This window comes from Candoia aspera, chromosome 8, assembly GCF_035149785.1.
Source record: "Candoia aspera isolate rCanAsp1 chromosome 8, rCanAsp1.hap2, whole genome shotgun sequence".
Taxonomy (NCBI): Eukaryota; Metazoa; Chordata; class Lepidosauria; order Squamata; family Boidae; genus Candoia; species Candoia aspera.
In genome coordinates this window covers 18,136,581-18,149,204 of record NC_086160.1, presented here as the reverse complement: position 1 = coordinate 18,149,204, position 12,624 = coordinate 18,136,581, and the positions used below count along the sequence as shown (strand labels likewise).

At 40.2% G+C, this 12,624-nt stretch overlaps 2 protein-coding genes across 2 annotated transcripts in view; one reads left to right on the top strand and one right to left on the bottom strand.

Moving 5' to 3' along the window:
- Positions 1–585: 585 nt before the first annotated feature.
- PAICS (phosphoribosylaminoimidazole carboxylase and phosphoribosylaminoimidazolesuccinocarboxamide synthase) lies at positions 586–11,781 on the bottom strand. Its single transcript, XM_063310479.1, has 10 exons — positions 11,763–11,781; positions 11,378–11,428; positions 8,031–8,228; positions 5,577–5,755; positions 4,620–4,799; positions 4,344–4,457; positions 2,886–2,969; positions 2,617–2,797; positions 2,290–2,448; positions 586–1,096 (listed from the first exon to the last, which is right to left on the bottom strand). Exons 2-10 carry the CDS (start codon positions 11,394–11,396, stop codon positions 930–932), a joined length of 1,281 nt encoding a protein of 426 aa, XP_063166549.1. The 5' UTR covers positions 11,397–11,428; positions 11,763–11,781; the 3' UTR covers positions 586–929.
- Positions 11,782–11,953: 172 nt separating this feature from the next.
- Positions 11,954–12,624, top strand: part of PPAT (phosphoribosyl pyrophosphate amidotransferase) — a 49,999-nt gene continuing 49,328 nt past the window's right edge. Inside the window, exon 1 of the mRNA XM_063310477.1 lies at positions 11,954–12,512. Within this exon, the coding sequence (XP_063166547.1) occupies positions 12,385–12,512 (128 nt within the window). The 5' untranslated portion in view covers positions 11,954–12,384. The remainder of the gene's footprint in view (positions 12,513–12,624) is intronic.

The window sequence follows — 12,624 nt, the reverse complement described above, 5'->3', positions numbered from 1 at the left end:
TAGATACTGTCTCTTCTGCATGAGGATGGGTGGCTGAGTTAGAAATCAAATAGGAATACATGCTTTCAGTACACTGGTGTTGAAATTAGCCTTAAAGTGCTGCCTTTTGTGTGACTTATTTTCAACTCACTTGTTTTTAAGTGATAACATGGTATTCAGTTTGTAACTGATAAATATGCTGTCAATATGCTGGTCATGGTGAAAGCCAGGGCTGCACAACATGGACCATGTTTGGCATGCCAGCGTTATTTTAAAAGTCAAATTCACCTTTACTGCCACCAAGCCTCATTGCCACCACTGCTAGCCATCAAACGGCTGATCAGTGTGCCAGGTCTTTCTGTGTGGCCCACAATGATTTTTAATTTATCAGTGTGGCCCTTTCCCCTCTACAAGTTGTAAAGGCTTGGACAAAACTATCTGAAGGTTAGCTATTAATTAGCTTTAAATACTATCAGCTTTATATTTAGTTATAGGGAAAGTTTTGGTAAGAACATTCCACACACATTTTAACATCTTGAATAGCTTGTCTTTCATATATTTGATTTCGTGCTGGACCACATTCCAGAATAAAAACAGACTTGCCAGTTTATTAATGTCACTGCTAGCTTTAATATAAATTTTAGGAGAATCACTATATGGGCATATTCTATACAGGATTACAAGTTGACACAGGTAAGATTTCTTTTTAATAACCAGTCATGAGGGATCAGTAAGATCTATGTTAATGCACATAACTCTGCTTTTAAGTTACACAGTTTCTAGAAAACACAAGATTAGTTGTCTACAGTTGCTTGGAACACAGATGTCACCTGCATACCCTTTATCATAAAATAGATTAGGAACAGTTTCCCATTATTAAGTTCTTATTCTAGGAATGATACGTCATCGAATTCTGGAAGCCAAAATGAAACGGTGGTTTAGGAATTCATCTATAAAGTATATTCTCTCATCTTTTTGTCAGCCTGTTTTAGGGAGATCCATGTATTCAACATGTTTGATCGCAGCTTGGCCCATACACAGTGGTCATTCAACCCAAAAATCTGAGCAGCAAATTGGGCAGCACCTTCAGGTGAAAGAATTGTGGAACAGCCAAGACCTGTTAAAAAGCAGGACAATTCTAGTTTTTAAAATGATTGTCAATGTATGTTATCCATAGAACACCTTTAGGGCTAAAGATTCTTAGCCTTCACAAATACTTCCAGAAACTTTCACCCCATTCAAAACTTCAGGTGAGTATTCCTTAGCAAAATCCATACATATGCAGAATCATACATATTCATTATTTCATATGTGCAATTCAGTTTAGGATATCCATAGCATATCACTTGACAACATTCAAACTTCTAGATTTTGACTACTGTAATAGGTTATGTCAACGCTAAAGCTCATACATGAATGGTTTATCCAAATGGCACTCACTACTAAACTAAACATTATTTCAAATAACTGATACGTAAATCAGTATTTAATGCATATAGAATATGGAGTTTCAGATGGATGTGGAAGACAAGGTCCAAAAATTCAGATAGAGCTGAAACTTGATCAAGTTAGAGAAGGTGCACAACTTTTTTGAAAGTTAAAACGACTTCTGCAGGAAAGAGGGCATGTTCCTGCTTTGGGCAAGTCTGCAGCAGGTCTGTGCAGGCTAAGTGAGAGGCAAACTACAGATAAAGTTTGGCAGCACACCCCCCCCCCCCGCATGAATCTTGCACAGGCAAAGCCCCAGTGTGATCAAAACTCATTTCTTTGTGCATACCCTCAAAAGAGCAAATTTTGAGAAATAACTAAGCCTGTGAAGTCAACTGCTTGCCATCAAGTGGTAACTGGGGCATGCAATATACAGTATCCCACAGTCTTTGGGGTCTCTGGAAGTATGTATTGGTGAATATCACTGTATCCTTTACCTTAAATGGAAAAGTTTTTGTTGGGTGGTAAGAGCTAAAAATAACCAGTCTTCTGGTAATGCTGACAAAGCATAACCCAGGAAAGTATGATGAAGTTAAGTATCTTTAGTAAATGGTGTACTCATTTCTTACAGACCCCAATGAAATCAATAGTTTTTTTTAATAGGGGGTCAAAGTACTCAGAAGTTTTTTAAATCCTGCCTTTGAGCTTAATTCTCTATGTATATTGTAGAAATTGTAAATTTAGGATCAAAGTATTTGTCCACTCTAAACTATAATTATTTTTAACAGAACTACAGATGATAGTAAGATTATGACTTTACTTTCAAACATGTACTACCTCACAAAAGATAATTTGTTCAAACTATTAAATGATAAAACTTACCACTAGGCATTCTCAGAGATGACCATATATCTTGGGCACCCCAATCTGCTGAGAGTGGAGGACAATTGACAACTGGATAAGCAGTGTTTCCAGACATCACAGGTCCCAAGCCATTGCTCCTCCCAGCCACTGCAACAAACACTGTGGGAATCCCATCTCCTAATAATACAAACAAAAATGTATCAAATGTGACACAAACACGCTCACCTAAACAGATTCTATGTTATTTTTTATTTTTTAAAACAATAGGAATATTTTGAGATTGACTTTGTACTTAAACAATAGTTCACTAAAATAAGAGAATTTAGACAAACTTGGGTTACGTACCTTCATATTCAGCTTTGATCCTCAGAGTCTCATCCGGTCCTTTGTGAGCAGAGGTTACTCGTAATTCACAAGGCACACCATAATTGCTACATGCCTTCTTAATTTTTTCACAGTGACCAAGATCTGAGGTTGAGCCCATGAGGACAACCACTCTGCCTTGACTCTGTGGTTTCAGTAACAGCTAATAGAAAAGAAGATCAAAAGACAATTCAAAAGTAAAAGAAAACAGTGATATATATTATCGATATCTCATAGATTGATGTCAATACCTCCACTCTTTCAGCCACCCATTCAAAGTTTCTTTTCACCAACTGTAGTGCTTCAGGAGTCACTTCTTTGAGATCACGGTAAGACTAAAAACACACACAAAAGAACAAAACATTACATACAAAATGCACAAGATTCACCTATTTCATAGCTACTTAAACTGCCAATACTATATTTCACTGAACAACTCCAAACATACGTTTATAATCTGATTTTAACACAGTAGTCCAATGTATGTGAGCATCAAAAATATAGTTTTTAAGTTGTTGATGTCTCTCCAATTCTTGTTTTGAAACTTCCAAAGTTTTACTTATCACTCAGAGTCAAAGCCATATGCTGATCTGGATCTTCAATATCAAAACAGATAAACTATTTATTTATTTATTTGTCAATTTTCTCTACCCCCCATCTCGCATACGACAACTCTGGGCGGCTTACAGATAATAAAATGACAAATCGCTAAAAACAGTACAATATAAGTATAAATACAAATAAATACAAATATAAAAATAGAAGAAATATAAAATATAAAATTCAAGATGGCAATAAGGTCTTATCCTTGGCACCATCACGGTACCAACCACCCCCATGAATGGCTATCCCCCCTCCCATCCCAAGCGAGGTGATATAACCATGTCTTAACCCCCTTCTGGAAGGCCGGGAGAATGGGGGCTTGCCTTATCTCTGGGGATAGCTTATTCCAGAGGGCGGGAGCTATGGCTGAGAAGGCCCTCCTCCTGGACCCTGCCAATTGGCAATCCCTCACGGACAAGGTCCGTAACATGCCCTCTCTGCCTGACCGGGTAGGACGGGTCGATGTAGTCGGGGTGAGGCGGTTCCTCAGGTAACCTGGACCCATGCCATGTAGGGCTTTAAAGGTGATAACCAACACTTTGAATTGGATCCAACAGCCTGGCACCAAATGCAGCTCACGCAGCAATGGTGTTATATGTGCCCTCCTTGGGGCTCTTAAGACTGCTCGCATGGCTGCATTCTGCACCAGCTGTAGCTTCCAGATACTCTTCACTTCCTCTTATAGGCAAGTCCTATTAATATAGGGATTAATAGCTATTATTTAAAATACACGCATATTCTAACAACGTTATCATTGCCAAAACTATAATTAATTGGAAAAGTCTGAATCAACATGCATAACATTTTGTATGTATCTTTCACTATTTTAACTGAAACACAACTAGAGATTTTATTTTTGGACACTTAAAATGTCTATCATAAAACAAATAAATTAGCAAAAGGAAAAGTATCTAATAGTTTTCCAATTTTAGCTGTAGAATTTGACTTTCCCTAATCTTTGTTCCCTTCTTCTGTTTCACTTGAGTTGAAGAAACTAACATGGGAGTGATGGAGAACAAAAGCCAGTTTCACACAGCACAAATACACACACCCTGTAAAACTGTAATATTGGCTTATTTTCAAAACATGGACGGAAACAGAATTACCTGTTTGTCCTTTTGTTGTTTTCTATCTCCAGATGGCCACAGCCTCCAAGAATCATTATCAATGACATCAGCAAGGACAATTTCTTTTGTGGCTACATTAACACCAAATTCAACCTAAGAAAGCCACGAAAGAAAGAAAGAAAGAAAGAAAGAGAAAGAGAAAGAGAGAGAGAGAGAGAGAGAGAGAGAGAGAGAGAGAGAGAGAGATTAACTGAATTCAAAAATTTCATTCCTTATTTTAAAAACCAGAATTGGTTTTAAAATATAATTATCTACCTTCAAATCCACCAGTGTACAATTCTGGGGCTGCCATGCTTTTTCAAGTATTTCAAAAATGGCTCGGGTGGACTGTGCCATGATATCTACTTCTGTTTGTCCAATTTCAAGGCCAGCAAGCTTAAACTTAACTTCAATGAGTTGCTCTTCAGACCACTGCGGATCATTTGCTGCATCATCCTATTATAAAGAGTGAGATTTCATTAGAATAACTGACATCCTCATTAGAAATCCAATTCAGTTTTTCCATTCCATACAGAAGCAACCAAGATTTTTCATTGAAATGCCACATTTACTTGGGGTTGATCCTGTAGTGTGATTTTTTGAGGGGATGGGCCTTTCTGATACTCTTTCTGATAGCACTTCTCCTTCTTTCCTGCCATATGTATCCAGTAGAAGCCATAATGTCATGCATAACATCATACAAATGATATAATTTGAATTATTTCCACAATGACATAATGATGTGTGATGCTACTTGCTCCCTTGTTGCCTCCCCTGACAGATGCTTCACGGTGCAGGCTGCCAGACTAGAAACAGATCATTCTTGCCAGAGGTCTAAACAGAGAATGCACCCAGACTGAGAAATATAAGTTGCCTATCCTAGTTTTCACTGAAAAGAAACAAGAATTTTTTGAAGTTATTACTCAAACACATGGCTTCCTAATTGACTATTAGTAATCACAGGTATGAACACAGTGTTTTTTTTAAAAACTAAGAATATGTTTTCTTACACAACTGTTTCTATGAATTAAGGATCACATACCTATTGCAAAATTCTACTAATGAGTGACAGTATTTCGGGGAGAGGAATTATTTTGGGAAGGCTTAGATTAGGAAGTTTAACTGAAGTACAAAATTATCTTGAGCCTCAAGCTTCCAAAAAATGTGGTAATTGTTAAATGTTATATAAAACAGTCATCTCCATTACAGCCCCATTATGTTTGTACTACCTACCTTATAAAACATCTCAATTTTAGGTGGATAAAATTTATAGCCTTCTTCAACACCAGGATTTCTCTTCAGAAAAGAACCAGTGGCAATTCTTCTACAAACCCATTCAATCGGAATCATTTCGCAGTGAGCAGCTATAAATGCTGTATCGCTATGTTTTCTCACAAAAGCAGTTTTGATGCCTATAATAAAATTTTATTGATCAAAATACTCTCCTGAATCTTAATTACAAATAAGCAACCTATAAATTTCTAAAACAAGAAACATACAAGAACTGAGCAATTTTTGTGAAAAATCAACAAAAACATACAGGGATAGCTAGTTGTGTTTGAGGCACATAGCAAAGAGCAAATAACAAGTGAAGAAGAAGGAATTCCCAGCAGACTGCTGTGGTCCTCATTCAGATCAGAAAACCTTATGGTTGCTTTTTATGAAAATCCCAAGCATGGTATTTCATGTATAGTCTGAACAGAAGCAATCCATTAGTTTCAAACTTATGGGAGTACGAATTGCTTTCATTAGATCAGACTGGGAAGTTACAAACCAAGAGTGGAGTAACTAAAACTCAAAAGTAGATCCCACTGCATTTAGTAGAGCATGACTGCAGATAAGTGTTGCTTTTCTTTTGTTTTTTTTTCTTCCATAAAAATCTAAGTGCTTGATTTTCAGGATCCAAAGCTGCAAAGGGAAGCTTTTCTAACTTTATGCATGGTTAGGAAGGAAAAAATATTACTATGAACAAAGGACATCAGCCACTGTGATGTAATAGCTACAGTCTTGGATTAGAAAGGGTTCAAATCAGCCCTCAGCAACAATGTGATTTGAATTATAACCATTAATATTAATGAACCTGCCAAAAATAGTGATGACAATTTCTACATGTCCCGCTGTGAGAAATCTCACTTTTTCTATTTTATGTCTTAAATTATATAGCCTATTGTATTTTTCAACTTGCCTCCTCCATATGTTTTTGTTGCTTGTCTTATCTATTTTGATTTTTATCTGTATTACTGCTTGGGTTCGTGCTTTGTGGAAATCTATTATTTGCTCATTCACTACAAATCATGCAGGTGGCAGCATCTTTCTGAGTTTGTCTAGCTCCAAAGCTAAGCAGAGTCAGGTCTGATTGGCATTTGGATGGGAGAACTCCAGGAAACCACACAAAGTTAAAAAAACAAGTCATGGCAAATCACATCCATTCTGAAGCCAAGAAAGCAGTTGTAATAGCTCCATGAAATCAGCAGGAAGCATGCCTGAATGAAAGGAAACTTCACTTTTTTATAATATGCAATCCTATCTCCAAAACCGCCTTAGTCATAGAAAAAGGAATGAACAGATATGAGTGGATACCCAACAACATCAGTGGGCATACACATTTTTTTCTCTTTTTTTGTGCTAAATATACCACTATATTTGTTAATGAGGCAGGAACGCACAGGATAGTGGGCAGGAGGTTTGCCACGGAGTGTTTCAAAGCAAATGTTACAACAACTTTCATGGGGAAAAAGTTGGAACATAAGAAAGGACTCCACCATGTTAATTTTTAATCCTTAAGCTTACTCAAGGCAACATTTCTTCATAACATACCAATGTGAGGCAAGTTTTGGAATCACCATTCAATAAGCTGATGCAAGCCTGATTACATGTTTTTGGTGATCAGTAGCCTGCAAACACATTTCTGATATGCAATTTTTAACATACAAAGCAAGGATTATAATTTCAAGCAAATGATATCTTTGCTTGAAACTATAATCAGTGATTTCTAAAATACTAAAAACTCATCCTGAGGACTTCAAAACAAGTTATTAAAGACATATGCAAAGTAAATAGGAAAAAAAAATCACAGCACAGATGCAGTGCAGTGGCAGGAAAATGCATACATAAAATTGCCAGTGGTATTAAATCACTATCTCAAAGTTTCTGCAATATGAACATAACCAGGCCTTGTTTTCCAGGATGGTTATATAATTAGCACATGCAAAGCATTTTGAACTTGTGAAAATGAACACTCTGTAAATGTTACATCAGGACAATAAATCTGGAAAGCCCAATTTATTTTAAAACAGCCAGCACTAAACATTTAATTTTTTTTCCCAATTGATTTGGCCTGAAATGAAATGTGTATGTTAAATCCCACTAGTTAACTTTCCAGTGGCCTCTTCCAATGGCTGTCAAGTGACTTAAGGATATAAAGGACAAATATTTAATGTGACTCATCTATGGAGAAACTAACTTGTATTTATTTTAATGTGGAAAAAATATTACTGTTGTGTTCTTCAAAGTTCTATGTTTGCTCCAGCATATAGTCACAAGATCTCTTAGCCATAATAAAACCAAGAAAAATTAACATGCCAGTTTCCTATAGCAAAAACAGTTTCCATGTAGTAAGGCATTACTGCTTTACACACACTGCCAGTGTTACTCTCCCGCATGGTGATTAACTTCTCCACTACTTACCAGATTCCTGAAGCAACTGGAACACGCAGGAGGTTGTTGTATTTGAGATTGCAGCCTTTCCTTCCATGATGTTCTTTCTAGCTGCATTTCCAGCAGTTATTTGGTCTTTTGATTGCAGCAGAACACATCCTGGGTAATTCAGCAATTCATAAATTTCTTTTGTTTTTCCTTCATTTATTTTTTTGCCCAGTTTAAGTTCTGGAGAAATAATTGGGGAAGAGAGATATTTACATCATGAACATATATGAAAACAAGGCAATACGTTTTAAAAGGTTTATAGAACAAATTTGTTTACTGGGAAACTCCCACTATATTCAGGGCATCTTGAACATGGGAAAGCATTCCACTATCTGCAATTTAACATTTATTTTGAGTATCAAAGACCACAACTCATTCATTTTGTTATTAAACCAAAGCAAAGCCTTGTTTGCTTTGGCTTAATAACAAGTGGTGTATAAACCATGCCTTCTTTCTCAGAATGTGTTCTCACATCAAACTTAGCCATTTTTAAAAAAAAGTACATTATGTCTTCGCATGAGCTGTGAATACTATAAAAGGCTTATTTTGGTTTTGCTTTTTCACTGTTGGAGAGGGGGAGAGAACCACCTCACACTATGAGGAGGAGGAAACAGAGTTGAAGTCTTTTTAGTTCCTATGGTAACAAATGGATTGCGGAATGCCATTCATCAAATAGTCCAGACAGACACACAGGGCAATCATCCTAAACTTTTCTAATGTATTTGTTCAGTTTCCAGGCTGTGCTAATTCTCCACATACATGCAATTATGAAGGAAAATAGCCCATATGAATCTTCAATGTTTTGCCTGTTTTTAATTCTACACTGGGAGACAAAAGGAGAAGATGTGCTAAATGTCTTCTATTTACACAAGGACAATTCACCCACTGAACTGTGGCTTCTGGGTATCAGTTGTCCCTCTCCCTCAGAATGAAAACTCAGCAAGCATATGTGGCTGTAATCACTATTTTTTTATTTTTTATTTACTTTCTATCCCACCTTTATTATTTTTATAAATAACTCAAGGCAGTGAACTACCTAATATGCATTCCTCCTCCTATTTTCCCCACAACCACCCTGTGAGGTGAGCTGAGAGAGAGCAACTGGTCCAAGGTCATCCAGCCAGCATTCATGCCTAAGGCAGAACTAGAACTCTTGGTCTCCTGGTTTCTAGCCTGGTGCCTCAACCACTAGACCAAACTGGCTCTCACTATACATTGCACTCCTCTTGTGAGGACATTTTAGGGAGCCGCCCTTGATCCTGTTAAACCAACAAGACATTCAACCTCACATCTCTTAAGGTGGTGAATTGTCTTAAGTTTTTAATGATTTGGGGCCTCTCTTAACATTTCTGGGGTAGCAAGGAGTTGTAATGGGCAAAGTTACATTCCAAAGTTGACCAGAATCTTTATATGGAGCTGATCTTGAAAGAAAGGAGGGGTTTTTGCTTTTGTTCTTGAACTGAGTTAAGGCTAGTTTAGAGCTTACGCTATAGTTTTTATTATCGCCCAGGAAACTGCATAACAACTTAAATTTAACTAGTTTCTTTAGCAGTCTCACTTAAAAAAAGTTTCCTTCTCAAGTAACAAGGAAGAGTAAAGACACTTAAGTTATTATATGGTAATGATAGGAGTATTTCATAAATAAAATACCACAACAACACTTCTGACAAGTGAAATTGTCTAGTGGTAATTTATTATAGATGCATTGGTGATAGAAGTTGATTACATTCAGTTGTCTTCTTCAAGATTTATACAGAGTTGTCCTTAGTTGAATATGATAACTAGGTAATGATGGGCACAGAATAAAAGGTACAAAGGGAGGATTTCTATCCAAATGGTACACCTAGAATACTCAATGAGGTCATTCATTTCTCTGGCCACTAAAAGTCTTTCCTGGCAAAATAAAAAGTCAAAAAAGCAAAGACAAGCAGCTATGTACCTTGGAATGTTCCAGAGATAATTTTAGGAAAACAATTATGAAGAACTTTAGAGATATCTGTGCATTTTATTAAAGATGGTGATGCTTATGAGCAATAACTAGATTTTATTTATAAAACTAGTTATGAGTGCCAGGTAAAAACCTAACTCAAACACCATTTTCTTCTGTGTTACACCTTAAATCTCTGGGCAGATTTATGGCTTAATGTCAATCCAGCTTCTTCTCCCCAAAGCCATTCCCCACCCTTTTTTATCAGCTTACTTGACAATATTACTTAGAAATCTCAAGAGACTTGCAGAATGTTGTGAACTTTGAATTGACTAAGATATTGCTTTAACCTAGATGTTTGAAATCTTCACTTAAATTCCTCCAGTCTTCTGAGAAACTGTCTACCCAAATCTCAAAACTGATACATACAAAGTCTGATACTTGGAGAATATGCATTAAAAAATTCAACTGTTCAGATGCATGCTGCATATAAGTTACAGGTTATCTGAATCTGAAGCTTCATATTCCTGAACTTGCATATAATACATAATGGGAGACATTATCAGGCTACAAAATTTTCATCAGTACAGATGGGGAAAGTCCAACAAAAACTTCACATGCCTATTGGGTTCTGAATACAGCATTACAAGTTTTGTTCCATGAGTAACTAAGCTAGATAGCTGTGTCAATGTAATGAACAGTAGAGGCAGAAGCACCAATAACCCCTTGGGCCAATGAGGAATATAAAATAAATTGCAGTTTTCCTCCAGTCTGAATAATGCATTCAACCCAAAACCCATATGGAGAATTACAGCACTCGCTGCCCGTCTTCCCAGAAGACATCTGGGTGGCTTAGACCATTTCCCATTGTGGTGGAGGCCAACCACGGGAAAGTTAATAACTGAAGCGAAACGTGACCAGAAAAAAGTCTTGCGTGTACAGCAGCCACGTTTTCAGAACGGCTCAACTCCCAAGAAATGGTAGGACTACAACTGCCTTCTTTCCCAGGCAACAGGGCCGCGAGCCCCAACATCTCTCAAGCTCCCCAACCTGAGAAAGGCGGACTGAGATTGCACTGAAGAGAGATAAAGGTAGACTGCACCACCGGAGCGGGCATTAGGGAGTCCTTTCTTTGGATCCGTGCCCCTTACCTAAGGCTCTCCCTACAGTGATAGCGCGAATGGTTCCAACCCAGCGCCGCTCACTTTCTACTCAAGAGTTTCTCCTGAACTTCGGCAGCCTCCGAAAGGCGAAGCCTGGGAACCGTGGAGAGGAAGCTACGGCCACCTCAGGCGACCCACGTGCATGCAGCCCGAACTCGGCGCCAGCGGGTGGCCAAGCTGAGTACCGCAAGCAGCGCCTTCCTTCCGCGGAGCCCGCAAAGGCGAGCAGAGCCACTCACCTGAATGTATCGGAGCCATTGCGGCGAGAGGAGCGGCGGCCCGGGACGCCTAAAAAAAGCAGAAAATGAAACACGTGAAGAGGAGAGGAGCAGAGCAGCGCAACGCCACCGGCCAGGGAAGCCCACGCACTTCCAAGGAGGAGGAGACCTAGGACGCGCGCGCCACTCGGGGTGCTGAACTGGCGGCGGGGCTGCGTAAGAAGGGGGAACGGCGGAAGGGGCCGGCGGAGCGGGGTGGAGATTAGCCGCTGAGCCCACCAATGGCCGCGGCCCGCGCGGGGTTGCGCCCCGAAGTGCACCACCCCAGGCACATTCCTCCTCCCCGACCTCCTTGTTCCGAGCGGGGGCCGGAGGGGGAGTAAGAAGGGAGCTGGTTCAGCCATCTCGGCCTTCCAATCTGCGCTAAGCTTCCACCGACGCCCCTCCGCCTTCCCCGCCCCTGGGCAGCCGCTGCAACAGTAACACGCGAGCGAAGTTCAGCCTTTCCCTCCGCGCGCGCCTTTTTCGCCCCCAGGCTATTTCGTGCCGAAGTTCGCCCCCAGGCCCATCCCCGCTCCCCTCCAACGGGAGCTTTGTCTGCGTGAAAAGCGAAGCCCCGCCCCCAAAGTGCAAAAAGTAAAATGCACCACATTTAATACGCAGATGAGAGGGTGACCGGGGAAAAGTTCCACAGGAAAACTTAGTTTCGGTGAAGCGCTGGAAAGAAAACGGTCCTCAAAGAGCGCCCCGTCCCTTTCCTCCCCTTCGCCCGGAAAAGACCCGGGTGCGCAACTCCCCGCAGGCGGCGCTTCACTTGCTCAGAAAACAACCCGATCGCCCCCCTCCCCAAGCGAGTGAGCGTGTGTGTGTGTAAATAAGGCGAGGGGAGGGAGCTGGAAACTTGCGCTGTTGCCAGCCCGCCCCCGCCGCCTCCTCCTCCTCCTTCTTCACAAACTCAGGCGGTGGCCGGAGCGACAGCAAGAGGAGAAGCTGCGGGTAGCATCCACACACGTGTTCCCTCGGGCAGCATGGAATTCGAGGAGCTGGGGATCCGGGAAGAGTGCGGCGTCTTCGGCTGTATCGCCTCCGGCTTATGGCCCACGGAGCTCGATGTGCCCCATGTGATCACGCTGGGATTGGTGGGGTTGCAGCACAGGTAGGAATTGGGGAGACGGTGGCCGGGGCAGGGCGGCTGACAGGAAGGCCTGAACTCAGCTTTAGGGACCCGGAATAAGCGCGAAGAGGAGGAGGAACGGTGGGATTAAGGG